The sequence below is a fragment of the Anomaloglossus baeobatrachus genome, chromosome 11 (assembly GCF_048569485.1).
Source record: "Anomaloglossus baeobatrachus isolate aAnoBae1 chromosome 11, aAnoBae1.hap1, whole genome shotgun sequence".
In the NCBI taxonomy this organism is placed as follows: Eukaryota; Metazoa; Chordata; class Amphibia; order Anura; family Aromobatidae; genus Anomaloglossus; species Anomaloglossus baeobatrachus.
Window position 1 is genome coordinate 186916023 of NC_134363.1, and position 26583 is coordinate 186942605.

The 26583-nt window shown below is 49.3% G+C and overlaps 2 protein-coding genes across 13 annotated transcripts in view; one reads left to right on the top strand and one right to left on the bottom strand.

Annotated features, from left to right (window-relative positions):
* FEZ1 (fasciculation and elongation protein zeta 1) overlaps positions 1-1714 on the top strand; it is a 143563-nt gene extending 141849 nt beyond the window's left edge. For all 5 annotated transcript variants that reach the window (XM_075328086.1, XM_075328087.1, XM_075328088.1 and 2 more), the window contains one exon: positions 899-1714. In XM_075328086.1, coding sequence (XP_075184201.1) covers positions 899-915 — 17 coding nt within the window. In that variant the 3' untranslated portion in view covers positions 916-1714. The remainder of the gene's footprint in view (positions 1-898) is intronic.
* A 2236-nt stretch (positions 1715-3950) lies between these two features.
* The window catches only part of PKNOX2 (PBX/knotted 1 homeobox 2), a 410686-nt gene continuing 388053 nt past the window's right edge, over positions 3951-26583 (bottom strand). For 7 of the 8 annotated variants that reach the window (XM_075328081.1, XM_075328085.1, XM_075328082.1 and 4 more), the window contains 4 exons: positions 18550-18732; positions 8676-8752; positions 5933-6084; positions 3951-4860 (listed from right to left, as the gene is read on the bottom strand). In XM_075328081.1, the coding sequence (XP_075184196.1) occupies positions 4643-4860; positions 5933-6084; positions 8676-8752; positions 18550-18732 (630 nt within the window). In that variant the 3' untranslated portion in view covers positions 3951-4642. The remainder of the gene's footprint in view (positions 4861-5932; positions 6085-8675; positions 8753-18549; positions 18733-26583) is intronic. The other variant, XM_075328083.1, reaches the window with a different exon arrangement.

A 26583-nucleotide genomic window follows, 5' to 3' on the forward strand; every position in this document is an offset into this window, starting at 1 on the left:
ATAAGACATGCACCTTAATGGCATTCTGGCAGAAGGACAGGAGTGTGCATACAGGTGATGAGTGAGCGTGCTCGCCACTGCGCGTTACTCCATCAAGCATCAGAGTTTAAAAATGCACGAGGTTCCCATTGACTTCCATTCTATTCAATTTGCGCTCGAGAACCTTGATGCTCAATGGGGTAACTAGCAGTGGTGACTGCACGCTCGCTCGTCACTAAGGCATACCTTAAATGTTATACTGTCTTAATTGTACTTTAAAACGTTTGCATTTGTTCAAGGGGATGTCCATGTCTAGTAAAGTGGTCACGGACGTCTGTAAAGTACATAAAATTACCAACTCATTAGACCCAGCCCTCGCTTTCCACCACTGCTGCGATGTCAGTGTTGTGCCTACAGGAGTGGTGTGAACAGCGCGTGTCACCGATCTCATCATCATCCTCCGCACTGAGCGGCTGCACGCACTGTTCACGTCACATCACTAGGACCACGGCATTGGTGGGAAGTCAGCGCTGAGAACTGGGCGAGCTTCTTATTTTGTTCCCCGCCTTGAGGACCACTTTGCTGAAAGTTTGCATTTGCTTTTTCTTTCCCGGCTACCCTGGGGCAGAACTTTTACTTTTCCGCAGCCATACCTGTAGATTTTTTTTTTATTGCAGAGGAAAAGGGGATAAAAAAAAATTGAGGGGGGGGTGGGTTTGTATTTTTCCAGCGTTCATTTCTTAATACAATGACTTGGAAACGTGGACCAGGACGATTACGACAAATATCAAACTTGCATATTGTTAAGTGTTTAAAAATAAAAAGTTGTGTGAAGTTGTATTGCGCACTGACAATTGTGCCACTGAATAGCGTGTGATGATGGCGTCTGTGCAATGACCTGTGTCCTTTTCTCTTTCAGTGCTATGCCCCACCTAACGTGCACCCCCACCCCCCCCGGGCGGAGGACCAGGGAGGACGTTCATGTCACATCAGGACTGCATGACATAACATATAAATTTGCATTGAATTAATCAGATTACAGGCCGGTATTGATTATTACCTATTGCTTTCTCATCGATTTAACCACCATGTGATCAGAGAAACATGGAATTAACCCCGTGCTATTTTGTGTTACCCATGAGCTCTTTGGTTAGTTTTCTGCCAAGATTTCTGCCCCCTGCTGGCCACCAGTAGCAGTCAGATGCCTTGTGGTAGAACTCTACCTACCTCATGATGTAAAGTGGGATTTTGGGGCAATAGTTTTGTTACGTATTAGTAGAGACGACGGCTCGGTACCTTACTCTGTGAGGTGGAGGAATGACGGCGGCCTGGGCAGCGGATAATGGATCCACATTGGATTTCCTGTGATATAACTCATCTGTAGTATTGTAAGTGGCCACTTGCTGCCAAGACCTTCAGGGCATTTACCTGTGACAGTGTTTTGGGCGTCCGCTCCTTGTATCTTATTACTCATTTTCCCCTCATCTTGCTGAGATGTTCACCTGTTTGTGTAACACGTTATGGAGAGATTCGGGGTCCTGTGTAACAGTCATGTTTGTTGCCAACAAATAGCTTTAATGGCGGCTTCCTGTGGGCGATGAGTGTCCCTGCGAGTATTACCGTCTCCAGACAGGAGGGGGCGACGTCTGACACGAGGAGGTCTCTGTACATTGTAGTGTATTAGAATGTGTCTTGCCATGTATTAGATGATATGAAATAAATCCCATGTAGTGAATGTTTGCCGTGTTTTCTGTCATTATTGGGCGCTCGTAGGGCTGTCCTCTGATTGAGGGGCATATGTGAAGTTACCATATGCTTTCAGCTTGGAAGGCACTCGCACCCCTGGGCCTCTTATGTTTTCACTCACAATTGTGCAAAAACTGCAGCCAAACCTACATATGTGAACACAGTTTTAAAAAGTCTAAAGGTGGATGAATTGAGAGGAGTGGAGGGCCCTAAACTAATGCTCAAAACGAGACGTCTGCAGCGCCATCTGCTGGATTTAGTGTGGAACCGTCTTTTATGCAGATAAACTGCCCCAAAACAAGCCCTGAGCGATGTTTTCACATATTCTATTAGGCTATGTTCACACAGGGCATTTTTGCAGCACTGTCCATGGTAATAAAACATTCCTTCTTACAGTCCCAGCAAACTCTGAGATTTCTGAAGTCTCATGCACGCACATACAAACACCTCTAGGATTTTCCTGATAATTTTGTCAACCACCTGCGTTTTTGCTGCGTTATTCAAAAAATGAGCGTGTCAATTCTTTGCAGCGCTTTTGCATTGAAACCACCTACAGGATAAAAAAAAAAAAATGCTGCAAAAACGCCAGAAAATGCACCAAAACCACAGATGACTCCCAGGAGACCTCCTGCCACAAGATCTGGTTTTGGTCAGGAAAAACCACTGCAAAAACGCCCTGTGTGAACATAGCCATAAAGGGTTTGTACTAGTTCTTATTCGCACCCTGCTTTTGTCACTTATAATGGACGCTCCATGTTCCTGTTTACACACGGATGTGCTGCTGACAAGTGAGAAATGTAATGCCCAAATACAAGGTGTGACTACAAGCGTTGTTTGCTTGATTGTTCAGTGTACACCTGTCTGGTGAACAATCGTTATACAGCAGTGATCAGCAGAGTCATGGCTCTGATCAGACCTTTCAGCTGCTGGGACTGCACATAGAGGAGATGATTGGGCGCTCTCTCTTGGGTTCGTGCCCCTGGGGTGTAGCTGCGGCTGATTTTCTGGAGTGAGAATCACCTGTAAAGAACACTATCAGCAATGTGAATGCAATTTTAAGAAGCATCCGTATCATGGCAATTTCTGCTGCAAATATTACTGTGAATTTTGTCCCTTGCAATTTTAAATGGTGAAAAATGCAGATAACCACCCAATGTACAGAACAGAATCTGCCTCTGCAGCTCCGCGACCGTTACCCTTGTGCTTTTACCATTAGGGCTTATTCAGAAATCAGCTTTCTTCATATACAATAAAAGTGGTCACTGATTTTGTTCCAAGGGTCATCTGAGTGATCGTTTTTTCTCTGATGTGGGGGAAAAAAATGTCATGAAAATGAACAATAATCAATGGCATCAGAGCACTGGCCGACATTTTTTTTTTCTCTCTCCAGACTCAGACTTTGCATTGCTGACTTTGGTTCTAGAATTAAATATAGGGCACGTCTCCATGACTAGGTGTACATTACTGCCAGGTAACGCCTCCCCAATTTATGCCGCTTACTCTGGCAGACACCACATTCCCCCGGCATTGGTCCTGTGTATACAGCTCATTCCCCAGCGCCCATCCTGTGTACCCACCACATGCCCCGGCACCCGTCCTGTGTACCCACCACATACCCTGGCGCCCATCCTGTGTACCCAGCACATGCCCCGTCACCGGTCCTGTGTACCCACCACATTCCCCAGCGCCCATCCTGTGTACCCACCACATGCCCCGGCGCCAATCCTGTGTACCCACCACATTCTCCGGCGCCAATCCTGTGTACCCACCACATACCCTGGCGCCCATCCTGTGTACCCACCACATTCCCCGGCGCCCATCCTGTGTACCCAGCACATGCCCCGGCACCGGTCCTGTGTACCCACCACATTCTCCAGCGCCAATCCTGTGTACCCACCACATACACTGGCGCCCATCCTGTGTACCCACCACATTCCCCGGCGCCCATCCTGTGTACCCAGCACATGCCCCGGCACCGGTCCTGTGTACCCACCACATTCTCCAGCGCCAATCCTGTGTACCCACCACATACACTGGCGCCCATCCTGTGTACCCACCACATGCCCCGGCACCGGTCCTGTGTACCCACCACATGCCCCGGCGCCCATCCTGTGTACCCAGCACATGCCCTGGCACCGGTCCTGTGTACCCACCACTTGCCCCGGCACCGGTCCTGTGCACCCTCCTCCTGGCCGCAGTACAGAATGTGAAGCCACAGGCCGCTCTATAATTGTCATACTCTGTTTATATGGAAATTTCATAAAACAGTTTAGTTGCCAAAATAGATGAGTCTGATAATAGTCCGTTATCTGAAAGATCGGGGCAGGGGAGTGCGGTCCCAGAATTTACACACAAATGCTTGATATTTTTGTTCTAGAGATGAGAGGTTTTATCCATGTACATATAGATACACATGTGCCAGTCCGGCATATCTATACATACAGCCGTCCTCCGACAGAAAACTGAGGAAATATTTCATTAGCATTCAGTCAATAATACAGAAAAAAACTTGACCTAAAAACATCTTCAGTTCTTAAAAAAACAAAACAGGAAACCAATGTGGCCACAACATGTGGCTCTGTAAACATGTGTCCGTCACTTAAATAACAGCCGGAGCGGGGAGCGGCCGCCACCAGACGGGGCCGGAGAGACGACTGTTTACATCCTTCTGTCTGAAGAACAAGACATTAGTGTCTCGGCTTACGTGTCCTTTTTGTTAATGGGAGCAGAGAGGTGAAGTCACATCACGGCCGGCTCTGGTCCACCGAAATGTGCAGAGGGCGGACATTACTCCGAGCAAGTGCAGGCCGTGGGCTTCAGTCAGTCAGAGACAGGTAGACCAGAGGCCATTACATATCGATAGACCCTCAGCCTGGGAGGCGTAATATTGCAGAAGGGGGTGCAGGTCTCCGGTTTGCTACTCCAGGGAGTCACTTTGTTCTAAGCCCAGGTCGCTGACGTTTGTCGTCTGGAGATCTTCACTGTCCTCCTCCAGTTCATCCTCTTCCATCTCCTCCTCTTCCTCATCCTCCTCTTCTGTTCCATCCAGCGAGTCGTCATGTGCACTCATCATGGCCTGCTGCATTGACAGGGCGTCCGACGACAGAGACTGCAGGTTGTCGATGTTCACAGAACCTGGAAAACAGCAGAATGGCACTAAATGTACGCGGTGCAACTGAGTAAGGCTATGTGCGCACATTGCTTTTTTTGAACGCTGCGTTTTTATTGCGTTTCAGTGCATTTCTGATCTCTGCGTTTTTCCAATGCATTGCATGGGTGGAAAACGCAGAAAAGAGTTGACATGTCCATTTTTAGCTTAAAAAAAAAAAGCTGTGTGCGGACAGCAAAAATGAAAACACTTTGCTGGGGAAGCTAAGTCATGCAATTTAAAGCCCAAAAACGCACCCGAATAACGCGCAAAAATGCAGCAAAAAATGCCCAGTGCCCACGTAGCCTAACTGTGCCGAGAAATGTAAACATTGGGCCTTAACACGAAAATGATTACCGTAATTTTTTTTGTGCCTCCCATTTATTCCTCTTCTGGTTTCAAAAACCATAACTTTATTTTTTTGTCGGGAAAGCTATATTTTTTTTGTAGGACTTGTAATTTTAAATGATACCATTCATTTTGTCAGATAATGTACTGAAGAATTAGAAAAAAATCCAAATGGGTGAAATGGTGAAAAAATGGAATTCATCATTTACTTTCTGGATTTTAGTGGAGTGAGATTCCTCTGACGTCTGCCTATATCTCCTGAGAAGAAAAGTATAGGGCACTGGAATGCAGCATGCCCCATCCTTCTCTGACACAAAACATTGGGGGAGTCGGGTGACCCCCACACACAAGATCGCTGGGTCCTGCTGAAATTGCTGCATTTGACCTATGTTGTTTTATTTATCCTCTATGGGCGCTGTTAGAGAAGGGCGCAGACTGCAACACTCCAAAGGGGAAAATACCAGTAATCTGAATGTTTACCCGTAATGCAATGTTTCGGCTTCTGTCCCTCCTATGTCAGCCCCATATGTTCAGGAGGAAAGGTCTGAGATAGAAGAGGCGACATTGCATTCTGGGTGACTATAGTGATCTGGTGTCACAACCTCATGGCGGAGAATGTGAGCTGCTGTGTAAGGCACAGAGCTGCGGTGTCTGAGTAATATGGAGGATGCTTTGCCCTTACAATCCGCATCCTGTGACTCCAGCACGCACCTTGTTGCTGTAACACTCCGGCTGCGATTGAGTTGGGCCAGAACCGCTGGGTTGGCCGGTGCTGAGACTTTATCTTCTTTGCTTTTGGTGCAGGGTCTGGATTACTGGCATCTAACATTGGCTGCAGGATGCGCCTCCTGGCATTAATAAACCTACAAAAGAATGTGATCAATGCTGAGTGGATGGAAATAAAGCCAGACTGGTAATTAGAATTGTGTCCACCAGAGGGAGCTCATAACTAGCTCCAATAATACAAAACAGCAGAAGTGGAAAGACTAGAATGAAAAGTTCTGACATTTTATAACAATTCCTAAACTTTCTTTATTTTAAAGATATCTGATTTCCTTCAATAAATAAAAAACAATTCTATTAATATCCAGAGGCTTTAACCCTTCTGATCCTCGTCCTATTTACCGTATTTTTCGCTTTATAAGACGCACTTTTGTTCCCCCAAATTTTGGGGGAAAGTAGGGGGTGCGTCTTATAATCCGAATATACGGATTATATACTGCAGGGTCCAGGGGAGGTGGGGGCCACTCTGGAGCGGTGCTGGTGGCTGAGGGAGGCTGGTAGAGGCTGGTGAGCTGGTGAAGGCTGCAGCGTTAGATCTCCTGCTCTCACTCATATAATATGCACAGCCACTGTCCATCACCGTGGTGCTGAAACCGCACCGCGGTGACGGGCTGGGGGAGCGGCGCATATTATATGTGCCTGTGCTCCCCTTTGATCGGATATGCCCCCCTGTGTTAGATATGGCCCCCATGCTGCTGGCAATAGTAAAATAAAAAACTCTTTGCATGTCTCCCCGGTCTCCCTCCTGCTGCTGTAATCATGCACGCAGAGATGATATCACTCTGCTGTGCCGATCACATGACCGGCACCGAGAACCAGGAAATGCAGGCAGGAGGCCGGAGCTCAACCGCACAGAGGGGGACACGAGGGAGCACAGTGCTGGAGAAAGTAAGGAAAGAGTTTATTTTACTAAAAGCAGCAGCATGGGGGTGATATCTAACACAGGGGGCTGTGTGCCAGCCCCAGGAGGCCGTGTGCCAGCCATAGGGGACATGTGGCATCACTGGGGGACGTGTGCCATTACAAGGGGGCTATATTCAATATAAGGTGGCCATATCCAGATTAAGGGGGCTAATTTTAGGATGGGGGGGCTATGAGGGACATATACCCTATATGATTTGTTAGACGGACACTGGCTTTATAAGATGGACCCCATTTATTAAAAAATTCTCTATTCCTTCACCAAATTTGGGGGTGCGTCTTATAATCAGGTGTGTCTTATAAAGCGAAAAATATGGTATACAACGTGTGTCCATCACTAATCTGTTTTGTCCCTGTGGCGATGCAGTGTGAATAGATCCAGGTCAGATTACTCTTTATTAAAGGATTATCATATTCAAAAATTGGGCACAGGGGGAAAAATTGAGTCAAATAATGAAAAAGGTGTTATCTTACCTAATAAATCCACAACCCCCATGGTGCTCCCTCCCTGCCAGTAAGTCCTGCAAGGATGTCCTCGACTAAAGGGTGCTTTACACGCAGTGACATCGCTAGCGATGTCGCTCGTAAAAGCACCTGCCCCCATCTTTTGTGCGTCACGGGCACTGCCCGTGGCGCACAATATCGCTAGTCCCCGTCACACGCACTTACCTTCCCTGCAACGTCACTGTGGCTGGCAAACTGCCTCCTTTCTAAGGGGGCGGGTCATGCGGCGTCACAGCGACAGCCGTCCAATAGAAGCAGAGGGGCGGAGAGCAGCCAAAAGAAAGTGACGCCCACCTCGTTGCCAGAGAACGCAGGTAAGGTGTTGTTCGTCGTTCCTGCGGTGTCACACGTAGCGATTTGTGCTGCCTCAGGAACGACGAACAACCTGCGTCCAGCACCAGCAACGATATTTGGGATTAGAACGACGTATCAACGATAAGGTGAGTATTTTTGATCGTTAGCGGTCGTTCGTACGTTTCACACGTAACGACGTCGCTAACGAGGCCGGATGTGTGTCACGAATTACGTGACCCCAATAACATCTCGTCAGCGATGTTGCTGCATGTAAAGCCCCCTTAACACATGACTGTGATTGAGGCAGTCAGGAACGTCATCAGTGCAGGACACAACATTTTTTTTTTTTAAATATAACCAATATCCATATCCATAAATTAAACCAATCCCTTTAATAAAAAGGGGTCACATTTCACACAAATGACTAATTACTTTAGAAACGCTGCTTCCTTGTGGTCGTTGCTGTTACTGGCACTGTGGCCCGGGGTGACAAGGACACATCAATAGGCAGCAAGTAAAGTCCCCCAGAATAAACTCCATAGAATCCCCTCCGTGCATAAACTATTGCTTCTTTTATCTCGGTGATCCCTCGGGAATATCACATTTTATCTTCCATACAACATTGGTTCTTCAGATCGAAGCAAAAAAGAAATCTATTGTTGTGGAGCTCAGTTACATTGCGAATTTTTGATGCAGAACCTACACCCCAAAATCTGGAAAATACAGTACAATAAAGGCAAGTGGAGTATTTAAGACGCCATTCACATGAGCAGGATTTTCTGCAGCAGATCTGAGCATTATGGATTAGATTTTGCTGCAGTTTTTCCTGTCCGCTCCGGCCTGTTCTCCAGCACCAAATAAAACGTGTATCTGTGTACATGGACCTTCCAGAAGCGGCCGCCCCCACTGTGCTGTTGGGGATGTAATTTGCCGCACGGCATAAGTCACTTACCAGTTATTGACTTGCAATAGTGTGAGGTTTGTCTGTGCAGCGATCTGCCGCTTCTCGTCCTCTGTTGGGTACGGGTGCTGAAAGAGACATCACATAAGTAAAGTGACAGTGCACACCGATAGTGACTGCGTACATACAGAGACCGACCGCACCAACAGTGACAGTGGTGTACAGGGACCACCCGCACCGACAGTGACTGTGTACAGGGATTGCCCACACCGACAGTGACTGTGTACAGAGAATGCCTGCACCGACAGTAATGGTGTACAGGAAAGGCCCGCACCGACAGTGACTGTGTACAGAGAATGCCTGCACCGACAGTGACTGTGTACAGAGAATGCCTGCACCGACAGTAATGGTGTACAGGAACGGCCCGCACCGACAGTGACTGTGTACAGAGAATGCCTGCACCGACAGTGACTGTGTACAGAGAATGCCTGCACCGACAGTAATGGTGTACAGGAACGGCCTGCACCGACAGTGACTGTGTACAGAGAATGCCTGCACCGACAGTAATGGTGTACAGGAACGGCCCGCACCGACAGTAATGGTGTACAGGAACGGCCCGCACCGACAGTAATGGTGTACAGGAACGGCCTGCACCGACAGTGACTGTGTACAGAGAATGCCTGCACCGACAGTGACTGTGTACAGAGAATGCCCGCACCGACAGTAATGGTGTACAGGAACGGCCCGCACCGACAGTGACTGTGTACAGAGAATGCCCGCACCGACAGTAATGGTGTACAGGAACGGCCCGCACCGACAGTGACTGTGTACAGAGAATGCCCGCACCGACAGTAATGGTGTACAGGAACGGCCTGCACCGACAGTGACTGTGTACAGAGAATGCCTGCACCGACAGTAATGGTGTACAGGAACGGCCCGCACCGACAGTGACTGTGTACAGAGAATGCCTGCACCGACAGTGACTGTGTACAGAGAATGCCTGCACCGACAGTAATGGTGTACAGGAACGGCCCGCACCGACAGTGACTGTGTACAGAGAATGCCCGCACCGACAGTAATGGTGTACAGGAACGGCCGCCCCGACAATAGTTGTCAGATGTCAGACTCTTTATTTCTTCCCCTACACTATCATTATGTAAATATGGCGGCCTGGAATGGTGCATGATGGGAAATGATTACATTCACATTATATTCACATCGGCTGTTAAAACAAAAATTATAGCCAAAAATTTGAACAAGTGTGACAATTCAAAAAGATACAATCCAGACCACAGAATGGGGGAGTACGGATGCTCCGTGCAGAGACCCCGCAGGTTTAGGGCAATGCTCCCGGGTAAAGAGTATGTAGGGCAGAACCCATGCACATAAGACTATGCCAACCACACAATGCAATGACAGGGTGCAAGCTCCAAATTGGACACTAGATGGCAGGAAAGAGCCAAGCGTGACATCCACCCAAATCCCTGCGGCTCCTTGTGTTACTCAGTATCCTCAGTATCCTCACGCTCGCGCCCACATATTAGAGGCGCCCCCATATTACAGGGGTTCATGGACAGTGTCACCAATGTGACGCCACATCAGGCAGCAGCAGTGGGGAGGAAACATTCACTGTTTACATCCAGACCTAACACTTCACACAGCTGAGGGTTTGTTCTATTGTATTCAGGACACTCCTCTCTGAGCTGGAGACATCAACATCAGAAAGTGTTCTCCTGTCGTGTTTGTTACAATGTATCAGTACAGGTAAACGCATCAACATGGACTCTCAGAGAGACTAAAGGAAATTGTAACAAACCATAAGGCGTTGTTCACACCTGGTATCTGCAATGCGTTTTTTTCCTGACCTTCTTTTGTGCATAAAAGCTACGGTTCTGATTCATCAAGGTGTTTTCTCCAGATTTCTGCCATAAAACACAATAAAAAGCTGCAAAGGTTTGGCAGAACCCTCATTTTGTGACTTTTGGAGGTTCACGTCAGTTCCAACCATATCCGCCAAAGTAGGCGGAGCATCAGCGGACAGGGCGCAGCGAAACCCTCCGATAAACCTATCTAGATTCATCAAAAGTTGTGGCCTAACTTACTGACTAGAGTAACATAGCTGGTGAGGCGCACGGAGGCGCGCGCTAATCATAAAAAGCGCCAAGTTAACTAATTGCCGTGCTTCTGTAAATGAGTCAGATGCATCTTATTCCTGCACGTCCATCAGGAACGCGGTGCGATACTCCAGTCTTATTGTAAAGCGCTTTGGACCCGATTCAGTACCAGGTTTCTAAAATCTCATTCACACAGTGCATTTTTTTCTTGCGTTTCTGTGTGCTTTAAAAATCAAATACATATCCATTATTCCAGCGATTTCTCTTTTCTTTGTCGCTCCTAATTGGGAGACCCAGACAATTGGGTGTATAGCTACTGCCTCCGGAGGCCACACAAAGTACTACACTTAAAAGTGTAAGGCCCCTCCCCTTCTGGCTATACACCCCCCCGTGGGATCACGGGCTCCTCAGTTTTATGCTTTGTGCGAAGGAGGCCAGACATCCACGCATAGCTCCACTGTTTAGTCAGCAGCAGCTGCTGACTATGTCGGATGGAAGAAAAGAGGGCCCATAACAGGGCCCCCAGCATGCTCCCTTCTCACCCCACTTTCTGTCGGCGGTGTTTGTTAAGGTTGAGGTACCCATTGCGGGTACGGAGGCTGGAGCCCACATGCTGATTCCTTCCCCATCCCCATTAGGGCTCTGGGTGAAGTGGGACTTTACCGGTCTCCGGGCACTGAGGCCGTGCTCCATCCACAGCCCCTGGAGGATCTGCTGGATACGGAACGGAGTTTCCTCAGGGACAGGACCCTGCTCCATCAAGGTACTCCGTGTCCCCGTGCTTATCGCACGCACACTGCAGCATTGCTGGGTGTGTTAGTGCGCCGGGGTAAACAGCGCTGCTGCGCTTGTGCCGTTACTCACTACAGCTCTGCTGAGTGAGGTGACTTAGTACGATCGGCCGATCCGGCCGCGGGGGTCAGTTTTTACTGCGTCGCGGCTGGGATTTGTGGTGCGCCGGGGACTTCCGCGCTGGCCGTGCATATATGACGGCCGCGCTAGATTACTACAGTCCCCGGCTTTTGCGGCCTAGTTCGTATCGTTCCCGCCCCCAGACCTGCCAGTCAGGAGGAGGGCGGGACGCTGTACAGACCAGCAGCGCTAAGAGCTGGAGTCTGTTTTACATACTCCAGCCCTCACACTAGGCACAGTGGGACGCAGTTTCCCGCACTTTGTTTGTGACGCCCACGGTCCGCCCCTCTTCACAGGACGCCGGCAGCCATTCCTGCCTGCATGCTGAGCTGCAGAGGGGAGACGGGGAGACTCAGACAAGGGATTCTACGACCTCACACCCGCTTTTCAGCGGGCGGTAAGCAGCCCTCAAGGGCTCTCCCCCACTTGTGCCATAGTGTACTTTGTATTTTGTGCTGGCAATACTTTGCACTGTACAGTCGCTGGTGATTTTCTGCTATATACCCTCCTTAGATTTCTCAAGGAGACATCAGCATGTCGTCCGCAAAAAGCAAAAGTGCCAAGGCACGGACTTTATATGCTGCTTGTACCGCATGTGGGGCTACTCTACCGGCAGGTTCCACTGACCCCCATTGTGTGCAGTGCTCGGCCCCTGTGGCAATTGCTCAGCCGGGGCCGCTGCTAGAGGTGACCCAGGGAGAACCACCTGTGAATGCTGTCCAGGTGACAGGGACGGAGTTTGCAGCTTTTGCTGACAGATTGTCTATGACTATGTCTAAAATTCTTGAAACATTGCAGTCTAGACCAGTAACTCAGACCATGGGCACTGTTGATTCATTGCCACCTTGTCCCCCTCAGCTGGACCACTTCCTAGCTCCGGGGGTGTCACATGCACCCCAGGGTGACGGCTCTGACTCGGACGACAGTCCCAGACAACCTAAGCGGGTTCGCTATGAGCGACCCTCAACTTCATCACACTGGTCAGGGTCCCAGCGGGACGACTCTCTGTGTGATGAGGCGGATGTAACTGATCAGGATTCTGATACTGGGGCCGCTCTCAATCTAGATACCCCGGATGGTGACGCCATAGTGAATGATCTTATAGCGTCCATCAATAAGATGTTAGATATTTCTCCACCAGCTCCTCTTGCGGAGGAGGCAGCTTCACAGCAGGAGAAATTCCATTTCAGGTATCCCAAGCGTAAATTAAGCACTTTTCTGGACCACTCTGACTTTAGAGACGCAATCCAGAAACACCACGCTTATCCAGATAAGCGTTTTTCCAAACGGCTTAAAGATTCACGCTATCCTTTTCCCCCTGACGTGGTCAAGGGCTGGACACAGTGTCCCAAGGTGGACCCTCCAATCTCCAGGCTTGCAGCCAGATCTCTAGTTGCAGTGGAAGATGGGGCGGCACTTAAAGATGCCACTGACAGACAGATGGAGCTCTGGTTAAAATCCATCTATGAAGCTATTGGAGCGTCGTTGGCGCCAGCATTCGCAGCCGTATGGGCACTCCAAGCTATTTCAGCTGGCCTTACACAGGTCGACACGGTCACACGTACATCTGCTCCGCAGGTGGCACCCTTGACCTCTCAAATGTCTGCATTCGCGTCTTACGCGATTAATGCTGTCCTAGACTCTACGAGCCGTACGGCGGTGGCGTCAGCCAACTCTGTGGTTTTACGCAGAGCCCTGTGGTTGAGAGAATGGAAGGCAGATTCTTCTTCCAAGAAGTGCTTAACCAGTTTGCCTTTTTCTCGTGACCGATTGTTTGGTGAGCGTTTGGATGAAATCATTAAACACTCCAAGGGTAAGGATTCATCCTTACCTCAGCCCAGACAAAACAAACCCCAACAGAGGAGGGGACAGTCTGGTTTTCGGTCCTTTCGAGGCTCAGGCAGGTCCCAATTCTACTCGTCCAAAAGGACTCAAAAGGATCAGAGGGGCTCAGATTCTTGGCGGACTCAATCACGCCCAAAAAAGCCAGCCGGAAGAACCGTTACCAAGACGGCTTCCTCATGACTCTCAACCTCCTCTCTCCGCATCCTTGGTCGGTGGCAGGCTCTCCCGCTTTGGCGACATTTGGCTGTCACAGGTCAAAGACCGTTGGGTGAGAGACATTCTGTCTCACGGGTACAGGATAGAGTTCAGCTCTCGTCCTCCAACTCGCTTCTTCAGAACTTCCCCACCGCCCGACCGAGCCGATGCTCTGCTACAAGCGGTGTCCGCTCTAAAGGCGGAAGGAGTGGTGACTTCTGTTCCTCTTCAGGAACAAGGTCACGGTTTTTACTCCAATTTGTTTGTGGTGCCAAAGAAAGACGGGTCGTTCCGTCCCGTCCTGGATCTAAAGCTGCTCAACAAACACGTAAAAACCAGGAGGTTCCGGATGGAATCTCTCCGCTCCGTTATCGCCTCAATGTCTCAAGGAGATCTCCTAGCATCAATAGACATCAAGGATGCTTATCTCCACGTGCCAATTGCGCCAGAGCATCAGCGTTTTCTACGCTTCGTTATAGGAAGCGAACACCTGCAGTTCGTAGCTCTACCTTTCGGGCTGGCGACAGCCCCTCGGGTCTTCACCAAGGTCATGGCAGCAGTAGTAGCAGTCCTGCACTCGCAAGGTCACTCCGTGATCCCGTATTTGGACGATCTACTTATCAAGGCACCCTCTCAAGAGGCATGCCAACACAGCCTGAACGTGGCACTGAAGACTCTCCAGAGTTTCGGGTGGATTATCAACTTTTCAAAGTCAAATCTAACCCCGACCCAATCACTAACATATCTTGGCATGGAGTTTCATACTCTCTCAGCGATAGTGAAACTTCCACTGGACAAACAGTGCTCGCTACAGATAGGGGTGCAATCTCTCCTTCAGAGCCAGTCGCACCCCTTGAGGCGCCTCATGCACTTCCTAGGGAAGATGGTAGCAGCAATGGAAGCAGTTCCTTTTGCGCAGTTTCATCTGCGTCCACTACAATGGGACATTCTCCGCCAATGGGACGGGAAGTCGACGTCCCTCGACAGGGAGGTCTCCCTCTCTCAGGCAGCCAAGGAATCTCTCCGGTGGTGGCTTCTTCCCACCTCATTGTCAAAAGGAAAGTCGTTCCTACCCCCATCCTGGGCGGTGGTCACGACAGATGCGAGTCTATCAGGGTGGGGAGCAGTGTTTCTCCACCACAGGGCTCAAGGTACGTGGACTCGGAAAGAGTCCACCCTTCAGATCAATGTTCTGGAGATCAGAGCAGTCTATCTTGCCCTACAAGCCTTCCAACAGTGGCTGGAAGGCAAGCAGATCCGAATTCAGTCGGACAACTCCACAGCGGTGGCATACATCAACCACCAAGGGGGAACACGCAGTCGGCAAGCCTTCCAGGAAGTCCGGCGGATTCTGACGTGGGTGGAAGACACGGCATCCACCATATCCGCAGTTCACATCCCAGGCGTAGAAAACTGGGAAGCAGACTTTCTCAGTCGCCAGGGCATGGACGCAGGGGAATGGTCTCTTCACCCGGACGTGTTTCAGGAGATCTGTCGCCGCTGGGGGATGCCGGACGTCGACCTGATGGCATCACGGCACAACAACAAGGTCCCGGTTTTCATGGCACGGTCTCACGATCACCGAGCTCTGGCGGCAGACGCCTTAGTTCAAGATTGGTCGCAGTTCCGGCTACCGTATGTGTTCCCACCTCTGGCATTGTTGCCCAGAGTGCTCCGCAAAATCAGGTCCGACTGCCGCCGCGCCATTCTCGTCGCTCCAGACTGGCCAAGGAGGTCGTGGTACCCGGATCTGTGGCACCTCACGGTAGGCCATCCGTGGGCACTACCAGACCGTCCAGACTTGCTGTCTCAAGGGCCGTTTTTCCATCTGAATTCTGCGGCCCTGAACCTGACTGTGTGGCCATTGAGTCCTGGATCCTAGCGGCCTCAGGTTTATCTCATGAAGTGGTTGCCACCATGAGACAGGCTAGGAAGCCATCCTCCGCCAAGATCTACCACAGAACGTGGAGGATATTCCTATCTTGGTGCTCTGCTCAGGGAGTTTCTCCCTGGCCTTTTGCATTGCCTACTTTTCTTTCCTTCCTGCAGTCTGGGTTGGAAAAAGGTTTGTCGCTTGGCTCCCTTAAGGGTCAAGTCTCCGCGCTATCTGTATTTTTTCAGAAACGCCTGGCGCGACTTCCTCAGGTACGCACGTTCCTGCAAGGGGTTTGTCATATCGTCCCCCCTTACAAGCGGCCGTTGGAGCCCTGGGACCTGAACAAGGTTCTAATTGCTCTCCAAAAGCCGCCTTTCGAGCCTATGAAGGAGGTTTCCCTTTCTCGTCTTTCACAGAAAGTGGCCTTTCTAGTGGCGGTCACGTCTCTTCGGAGAGTGTCCGAGCTGGCGGCGTTATCATGCAGATCTCCATTCCTGGTGTTTCACCAGGACAAGGTAGTTCTGCGTCCAATTCCAGAATTTCTTCCCAAGGTGGTATCTTCCTTTCATCTCAATCAAGATATCACTTTACCGTCTTTGTGTCCGCATCCAGTTCACCAATTTGAAAAGGGTTTGCATTTATTGGATCTGGTGAGAGCACTCAGGATCTACATTTCCCGCACGGCGCCTCTGCGCCGCTCGGATGCACTCTTTGTCCTTGTCGCTGGTCAGCGTAAAGGGTCGCAAGCTTCCAAATCCACCCTTGCGCGTTGGATCAAGGAACCAATTCTTCACACCTACCGTTCTGCTGGGCTTCCGATTCCATCAGGACTGAAGGCCCATTCTACCAGAGCCGTGGGTGCGTCCTGGGCATTACGGCACCAGGCTACGGCTCAGCAGGTGTGCCAGGCGGCTACCTGGTCGAGTCTGCACACTTTTACCAAGCATTATCAGGTGCATACCTACGCTTCGGCGGATGCCGGCCTAGGTAGACAAGTCCTTCAGGCGGCGGTGGCTCACCTGTAGGAAAGGGCTGTTTGACGGCCCTATCACGAGGTATTCTTTTACCCACCCAGGGACTGCTTTTGGACGTCCCAATTGTCTGGGTCTCCCAATTAGGAGCGACAAAGAAGAAGGGAATTTTGTTTACTTACCGTAAATTCCTTTTCTTCTAGCTCCAATTGGGAGACCCAGCACCCGCCCTGTTTTCTTAGGAAGTTTGTTTTTTTCGGGTGCACATGTTGTTCATGTTGAACAGTTCAGTTCTCCGAGGTTGTTTCTCGGGTTGAATTTGTATTTAAAACAGTTATTGGCTTTCCTCCTTCTTGCTTTTGCACTAAAACTGAGGAGCCCGTGATCCCACGGGGGGGTGTATAGCCAGAAGGGGAGGGGCCTTACACTTTTAAGTGTAGTACTTTGTGTGGCCTCCGGAGGCAGTAGCTATACACCCAATTGTCTGGGTCTCCCAATTGGAGCTAGAAGAAAAGGAATTTACGGTAAGTAAACAAAATTCCCTTCTTTTTAGTGATGAACTATTCTGATTTCAGTGGGGAAAAAAACGCATCAAAATACGTTAAACTCGCACTGTACTGGTTTTGATACTTTTTTTTCTTCATAAGAAATGCCGGCTGTATTCAGAAAACCACAGTGGAAATTATTAGTAATAATAATAATCTTTATCGTCATATAGCGCTAACGTATGCCGCGGCGCTTTATATACATCCGCAAATTCTGGCTGTTTCTGTACACAGCATGCGGAGAGTTTTTTCCTCCTCACTGAATAACATTGGGGCGAGTGCAGTGCGATTTATTTTTTTATCGGATTGCACTGCGCATATTTGTACGCAGATGTGAATACACTCTTACTGTGGATATTTTGCAGATGGAAGTTCTTGACATAAAACTTTAATTTGATAAAGGGTAAATTGTGTTCTCTGCCCCCCTGGACATGGCAGGTATGAGGAGAAGCTGGGAGGACAGAAGAAAACACTAGAGGCCATTATCCGTGCAGCCACTGGGTCAGCACCGAGCTAATGAATACTAAAGGTTCAGTGACATTTAAGATTTCATTACTCTGCTCTTCACATAAACTCGTCCTTAAATGCACCATTGGCTTCTATATCACATCTATTCTTTACTGAAAAGTTGTAGAGAAAAGCGAGACTGCAGGCAGCAGAGCCGTGACAATGGCCCCTCGCCCCCGAACAACGAACCACACAGCAAATCATCGGGCTGTACTGGGAGATCTTAGGAAAAGATCAGAATCTTCCCCCGAGCTCCTCCATGGCCTCTGTGTAATCTCACTTTTTATTTGCCATCTTCCTAATCCGAAATTTTCCCATTTTTTTTTTTTAATGCGATAGATCTGAAGAAATGTTCCAAAAGCCTTTCTGCCTTCAGTCACCACTAGAGGGAGCTCAATACAGACAGAATTATACAGAGCTCCCCCTAGTGGTGGCCGCAAAAAAAAGAGGCTTTTGAATGCTAGCACTTACTTCTATAATCTTGCTTTGTACATCGTCAGTATTAACGTCTAAAACTCTTCCCTCTAAACTGGTAAATGGAATAGAACTGGGAAACTCCAGGAAATACGGCAGACAGTATTGACTCTCGTCTATTATTGTGACTTATGAGATGCAGATGTCAGAAGTCCGGCACCCCGGATTGTTGGATCCCTATGTGTTGCTGCACACAAGCACATACATGTCCTCAAGAACCCTAAAACATCACCTAAGAATTTAGGGCTGAATTAGAAATCTACAGGATTTCTGGACTCTACCAGTCTATATTATCCCATCTACACCATCACCATAGTGCCAGGATATAATCTAAGTGGCCTCCTTATGCTCTCACATGACCATCCACCCAGTACACTCCCAGCACCCCCAGTATATGCCCAGTATCTCCACTGCAATCTGGAGATTAGGGGCCACGTCCACGTTCCCCTTCCCAGTGGGCTGGCTGTGTGTTTTAGTGGCTCTTACCATTAGATGCTGGAAAAGCCATGAGCGCATTATGTTGGTGGCGTGCTTCGGGAGGACTCCGCGCTTGTTTTTAGACTTTTTATCTTCCCCGTCAAGCAGAGAGGTCAGTTCCAGATTGACCTGTGGGACAGCAGAGAAGCCTGAGTATGAAATGTGCTTTACATCCACCAGATTCATCGCCCCCTGAAGAAAACAATGTAAGAACGTCCTTTTCTTAACAAATAAGGCAAAAAAAAGCATACAAACAAAAACACGCACAAAAGCAGGAACATCTACAGAGCGCCCATAATGGAGAGCGGCGTTGTGCTGCTCATAGGGAGGATCGATCTTCAGCAAAATGTAAAGGGTTACTTATCGATAGTATAGAACTTGCTGATCGTTTGGGTCCGACCACTGGACAACAAGCCATCCCGAAACTGAGATCTGCAACCCCGTCTGCACTGAGCAAAGGAGCAGACTCTGCCTCCGCTCCATTCATTGTCTATGGGACTGTCCCATAAGCTCCCCTGGATGCACACAGTGCCATACACTGGATAGTGGCCGTTCTCAGTACTGCAGCTCCTATCAGAGTGAATGACATCTGAGCTGCTGTACCGAGGATGGACATTGCATGGTGTATGGGGCCGTGCAGATCCAGATTTACACTCTATATCCGGCTGATGCAGGAGCTAAAAGCAGCTGATTGGCGGGTTCTGGGTCTTGGACCCCCAACAGTCTGTCATTGATGACCTGTCCTAACCATGATAACCTGGGAGCCCCCGAGAGAGAGCGAAGGACGACCATCCTTAAATGGTTCAATTGCAACTACTGCTGAATTGTTCACAGAAGGCTTGAGCCGGGGTGGACGTCGCAGGCGGCCACAATTAGACTGGGGAGGTTACAATTTATGGATTTAAAGGAAAAGCAAAACATCAATCGTCCTCTCCTTTCATACATACACACAGATGAGGGGACGTATACATCACTGGGTGACGCTGGACGCGGCCTGTCACTGGATGCATCTGCCCCATCTCGCTGATATGTAGGGTGTGAGATTGGGGTGTGCAGAGACCCCTGCCCTGTGCCCGGATGATGAGATGTGGGATGTCAGAGGCAGAACCAGGAGATGTTTCTCTAACAAAACAAGGTCTTTCTTCCTCCCCGGGAGCATTGCCAATAACAAGTCAAACTCTGCCTGGCTTTCTTCATCCTGTTTTGGCTCTACAAATGAGTGACTGCCTGCAGTGGTCACATACAGTAACCAGGAGACCTGTGCAGCGGTAATGGAGGATTGGTGGGGGGGGTCTGTGAGTAAGAAACCTCTAGTAACGTGCTCTGCCGATACCCATAGACAAAAAATAACAGTCAGAGACCCCATAGGGTCCAGCTTGGTCATGGTAATAAAAAAACTGACCCGCACATCAACAACAGACAAATGTGAACAGGTGCAAACCGTAAGAATAAACTACAAAATAGACAGCTGCACTCTGTAGCACTAAAGCATGCAAACATTAAGGAAATAATAGACCTGCATTACTACTATTAAAAATCGAAAAATTTAAATAGATACTTAGAGCATAAAGTTCCAGTTTACGAGAGCCCAGCAGCCAGCGACAAGGCGTATCTCTTTCATGATATGCCTCTATCCGGGGCTTTTCTAGCAGTAGCAGTAATGCAGCTCCATAATTCCCTTAATGTTTCTATGCTTTAGTGCTACAGAGTGCGGCTGTCTATTTTTCACCTCGGTGATGGAGACTTGAAGGGGCAGATTGATCAATACCGTCTAATTCTTACACAGTGTAAACTTCGACAAGACCGTCCTTGAAGGTGACAGATTTATCGCAATGGTTTGGGCTGGTTGATAAATTTGGCGATTATTTGATGGACTAATCTTACACCAATTGCTTGGCTCTCCGTGTGTCAGTAACGTCAGTAAGGTGTGCCATTGTGCTGCACATCAGGACTCGCCCTGTGCCCAATATTCACGCTCCTTTACATCGAGGCCTCGTCCCTCGTCTTACAAGTCATCACAAATGATGAAGAGGAGCAGTTTTTAGACACAGTCATTCTGCCTCTTCCATCTTGGTGGACATGATGTGCTGATGAGGATAATGTGGGACTTTTGATCTTATTCTGGTTGAGATCCAGCCTTTCTGCCCCCAATCTTCCCTTATGGGGGGGTCTCGTGCTCCGGTGGTTGATCCTGTAATGACAGACCCCCCCCATGGCTAATGAGATGACACTGTAGTTATAAGCCTGGACATATACACATAATATACACATCTGGTCCTCGTGGCGCCGTTCTCCGCTGTGCACCTTATCGGGAGCGTGTTGATGCCGGGCGTGCAGACGTTCCATATTTTCCATTCTTGTACGGATGGGGGGGATTTTGTTGCGTGCACCTCGTGGGACTGTCGCTTTCCCAGATGCTGATGGTTTTGTCGCCGCTCTCAGACTTTATCTTCTAAGCTGCTCCTTTCTTCTCAGGAAGTCAGGCTTAAAAAGGCAGTACGCGTTGTCATGACGACCACTTTCTGATCCCCCCCAGCTCACAATAGCATCGTGGTTTCCTTGGCGACGGTGGACGGGAAGTGAGGCAGGCCGGTCTGTGTGATCACATATATATGAATGGGCTGTGCGACCAGAAAATGGCTCCTTCACATCTAAGAGAGAACTCGTCATCTGCAGATTCCCAAATCACAGGTTATATATACAGCACTCCATAGCAGAGGCCTCCAAAGGTGCCGACACTACAACTCCCAGCATTTCCTAGCACTGTGAGCAACATATCACAGACGCTATACCACTCTATAGGTGACTGCAGCAGGTTCTAGGACCTCCACAGGGGAACCTGAATTACTAATCACAGCTGCTGTGCGGTCAGATTTTCCTGCAGAGGTTGAAAAAGGCTAGAAATTGAATGACGCACATCAAGATATAGATAAATGTGCTCCAATCCAGACATTACTTGTGCCAGAAAAGGCTCCCTGCACCCAGATATACAGGATAAGATCCTGTCTGCAGTCACCACTAGAGGGAGCTCCCTGTATACAGAGATACATGATAAGAGCCTGTCTGCAGCCTCCACTAGAGGGAGCTCCCTGTATACAGAGATACAAAGGGTCCTGTCTGCAGTCACCACTAGGGGGAGCTCCCTGTATACAGAGATACATGATAAGATCCTGTCTGCAGCCACCACTAGGGGGAGATTCCTGTATACAGAGATACATGATAAGATCCTGTCTGCAGCCACCACTAGGGGGAGCTCCCTGTATACAGAGATACATGATAAGATCCTGTCTGCAGTCACCACTAGGGGGAGCTCCCTGTATACAGAGAGACATGATAATATCCTGTCTGCAGCCACCACTAGGGGGAGCTCCCAGTATACAGAGATACATGATAAGATCCTGTCTGCAGCCACCACTAGGGGGAGCTCCCTGTATACAGAGATACATGATAAGCTCCTGTCTGCAGTCACCACTAAGGGGAGCTCCCTGTATACAGAGATACATGATAAGATCCTGTCTGCAGCCACCACTAGGGGGAGCTCCCTGTATACAGAGATACATGATAAGATCCTGTCTGCAGCCACCACTAGGGGGAGCTCCCTGTATACAGAGATACATGATAAGATCCTGTCTGCAGCCACCACTAGGGGGAGCTCCCAGTATACAGAGATACATGATAAGATCCTGTCTGCAGCCACCACTAGGGGGAGCTCCCTGTATACAGAGATACATGATAAGCTCCTGTCTGCAGCCACCACTAGGGGGAGCTCCCTGTATACAGAGATACATGATAAGATCCTGTCTGCAGCCACCACTAGGGGGAGCTCCCTGTATACAGAGATACATGATAAGATCCTGTCTGCAGTCACCACTAGGGGGAGCTCCCTGTATACAGAGAGACATGATAATATCCTGTCTGCAGCCACCACTAGGGGGAGCTCCCAGTATACAGAGATACATGATAAGATCCTGTCTGCAGCCACCACTAGGGGGAGCTCCCTGTATACAGAGATACATGATAAGCTCCTGTCTGCAGTCACCACTAAGGGGAGCTCCCTGTATACAGAGATACATGATAAGATCCTGTCTGCAGCCACCACTAGGGGGAGCTCCCTGTATACAGAGATACATGATAAGATCCTGTCTGCAGCCACCACTAGGGGGAGCTCCCAGTATACAGAGATACATGATAAGATCCTGTCTGCAGCCACCACTAGGGGGAGCTCCCTGTATACAGAGATACATGATAAGCTCCTGTCTGCAGCCACCACTAGGGGGAGCTCCCTGTATACAGAGATACATGATAAGATCCTGTCTGCAGTCACCACTAGGGGGAGCTCCCTGTATACAGAGATACATGATAAGATCCTGTCTGCAGCCACCACTAGGGGGAGCTCCCTGTATACAGAGATACATGATAAGATCCTGTCTGCAGCCACCACTAGAGGGAGCTCCCTGTATACAGAGATACATGATAAGATTCTGTCTGCAGCAACCACTAGGGGGAACTCCCTGTATACAGAGATATATGATCAGATCCTGTCTGCAGTCACCACTAGGGGGAGCTCCCTGTATACAGAGATACATGATAAGATCCTGTCTGCAGCCACCACTAGGGGGAACTCCCTGTATACAGAGATATATGATCAGATCCTGTCTGCAGTCACCACTAGGGGGAGCTCCCTGTATGCAGAGATACATGATAAGATCCTGTCTGCAGTCACCACTAGGGGCAGCTCCCTGTATACAGAGATACATGATAAGATCCTGTCTGCAGCCACCACTAGGGGGAGCTCCCTGTATGCAGAGATACATGATCAGATCCTGTCTGCAGCCACCACTAGGGGGAGCTCCCTGTATACAGAGATACATGATAAGCTCCTGTCTGCAGCCACCACTAGGGGGAGCTCCCTGTATACAGAGATACATGATAAGATCCTGTCTGCAGTCACCACTAGGGGGAGCTCCCTGTATACAGAGATACATGATAAGATCCTGTCTGCAGCCACCACTAGGGGGAGCTCCCTGTATACAGAGATACATGATAAGATCCTGTCTGCAGCCACCACTAGGGGGAGCTCCCTGTATACAGAGATACATGATAAGATCCTGTCTGCAGCCACCACTAGAGGGAGCTCCCTGTATACAGAGATACATGATAAGATTCTGTCTGCAGCAACCATTAGGGGGAACTCCCTGTATACAGAGATATATGATCAGATCCTGTCTGCAGTCACCACTAGGGGGAGCTCCCTGTATACAGAGATACATGATAAGATCCTGTCTGCAGCCACCACTAGGGGGAACTCCCTGTATACAGAGATATATGATCAGATCCTGTCTGCAGTCACCACTAGGGGGAGCTCCCTGTATGCAGAGATACATGATAAGATCCTGTCTGCAGTCACCACTAGGGGCAGCTCCCTGTATACAGAGATACATGATAAGATCCTGTCTGCAGCCACCACTAGGGGGAGCTCCCTGTATGCAGAGATACATGATCAGATCCTGTCTGCAGTCACCACTAGGGGGAGCTCCCTGTATGCAGAGATACATGATAAGATCCTGTCTGCAGCCACCACTAGAGGGAGCTCCCTGTATACAGAGATACATGATAAGCTCCTGCCTGCAGCCACCACTAGGGGGAGCTCCCTGTATACAGAGATACATGATAACATTCTGTCTGCAGCCACCACTAGGGGGAGCTCCCTGTATACAGAGATACATGATAACATTCTGTCTGCAGCCACCACTAGGGGGAGCTCCCTGTATACAGAGATACATGATAAGATCCTGTCTGCAGCCACCACTAGGGGGAGCTCCCTGTATACAGAGATACATGATCAGATCCTGATTGCAGTCACCACTAGGGGGCGCTCCCTGTATGCAGAGATACATGATAAGATCCTGTCTGCAGCCACCACTAGGGGGAGCTCCCTGTATACAGAGATACATGATCAGATCCTGTCTGCAGTCACCACTAGGGGGAGCTCCCTGTATACAGAGATACATGATAAGATCCTGTCTGCAGTCACCACTAGGGGGAGCTCCCTGTATACAGAGATACATGATAAGATCCTGTCTGCAGTCACCACTAGGGGGAGCTCCCTGTATACAGAGATACATGATAAGATCCTGTCTGCAGCCACCACTAGGGGGAGCTCCCTGTATACAGAGATACATGATAAGATCCTGTCTGCAGCCACCACTAGGGGGAGCTCCCTGTATACAGAGATACATGATAAGATCCTGTCTGCAGCCACCACTAGGGGGAGCTCCCTGTATACAGAGATACATGATAAGATCCTGTCTGCAGCCACCACTAGGGGGAGCTCCCTGGATACAGAGATACATGATAAGATCCTGTCTGCAGCCACCACTAGGGGGAGCTCCCTGCACACAGAGATACATGATAAGATCCTGTCTACAGTCACCACTAGTGGGAGCTCCCTGTATACAGAGATACATGATAAGATCCTGTCTGCAGCCACCACTAGGGGGGGGCTCCCTGTATACAGAGATACATGATCAGATCCTGTCTGCAGTCACCACTAGGGGGAGCTCCCTGTATGCAGAGATACATGATAAGATCCTGTCTGCAGTCACCACTAGGGGCAGCTCCCTGTATACAGAGATACATGATAAGATCCTGTCTGCAGCCACCACTAGGGGGAGCTCCCTGTATACAGAGATACATGATAAGATCCTGTTTGCAGCCACCACTAGGGGGAGCTCCCTGTATGCAGAGATACATGATAAGATTCTGTCTGCAGCCACCACTAGGGGGAGCTCCCTGTATACAGAGATACATGATAAGCTCCTGTCTGCAGTCACCACTAGGGGGAGCTCCCTGTATACGGAGATACATGATAAGATCCTATCTGCAGTCACCACTAGTGGGAGCTCCCTGTATACAGAGATACATGATAAGATCCTGTCTGCAGCCACCACTAGGGGGAACTCCCTGTATACAGAGATACATGATAAGATCCTGTCTGCAGCCACCACTAGGGGGAGCTCCCTGTATACAGAGATACATGATAAGCTTCTGCCTGCAGCCACCACTAGGGGGAGCTCCCTGTATGCAGAGATACATGATAAGATTCTGTCTGCAGCCACCACTAGGGGGAGCTCCCTGTATACAGAGATACATGATAAGCTCCTGTCTGCAGCCACCACTAGAGGGAGCTCCCTGTATACAGAGATACATGATAAGATCCTGTCTGCAGTCACCACTAGGGGGAGCTGCCTGTATACAGAGATACATGATAAGATCCTGTCTGCAGCCACCACTAGGGGGAGCTCCCTGTATACAGATATACATGATAAGATCCTGTCTGCAGCCACCACTAGGGAGAGCTCCCTGTATACAGAGATACATGATAAGATTCTGTCTGCAGCCACCACTAGGGGGAGCTCCCTGTATACAGATATACATGATAAGATCCTGTCTGCAGCCACCACTAGGGAGAGCTCCCTGTATACAGAGATAAATGATAAGATCCTGTCTGCAGCCACCACTAGGGGGAGCTCCCTGCATACAGAGATACATGATAAGATCCTGTCTGCAGCCACCACTAGGGGGAGGTCTCTGTATACAGAGATACATGATAAGATCCTGTCTGCAGCCACCACTAAGGGGAGCTCCCTGTATACAGAGATACATGATAAGATCCTGTCTGCAGCCACCACTAGGGGGAGCTCCCTGTATACAGAGATACATGATAAGATCCTGTCTGCAGTCACCACTAGGGGGAGCTCCCTGTATATAGAGATATATGATAAGATTCTGTCTGCAGCCACCACTAGGGGGAGCTCCCTGTATACAGAGATACATGATAAGAGAGATACATAAGATCCTGTCTGCAGCCACCACTAGGGGGAGCTCCCTGTTGCAGGTTTTCACATTGACCACTTAGTACACTGGTGCTGGCTGTAGTCTGAAAATGAATACCCATTACAGCTGGCGTTACACTTTTGAAGTCCGCTGATGTTTCAGCTGTCACCAGTCCGTTCTGCATGCGGCCCTTCCATAGTCTTCGGT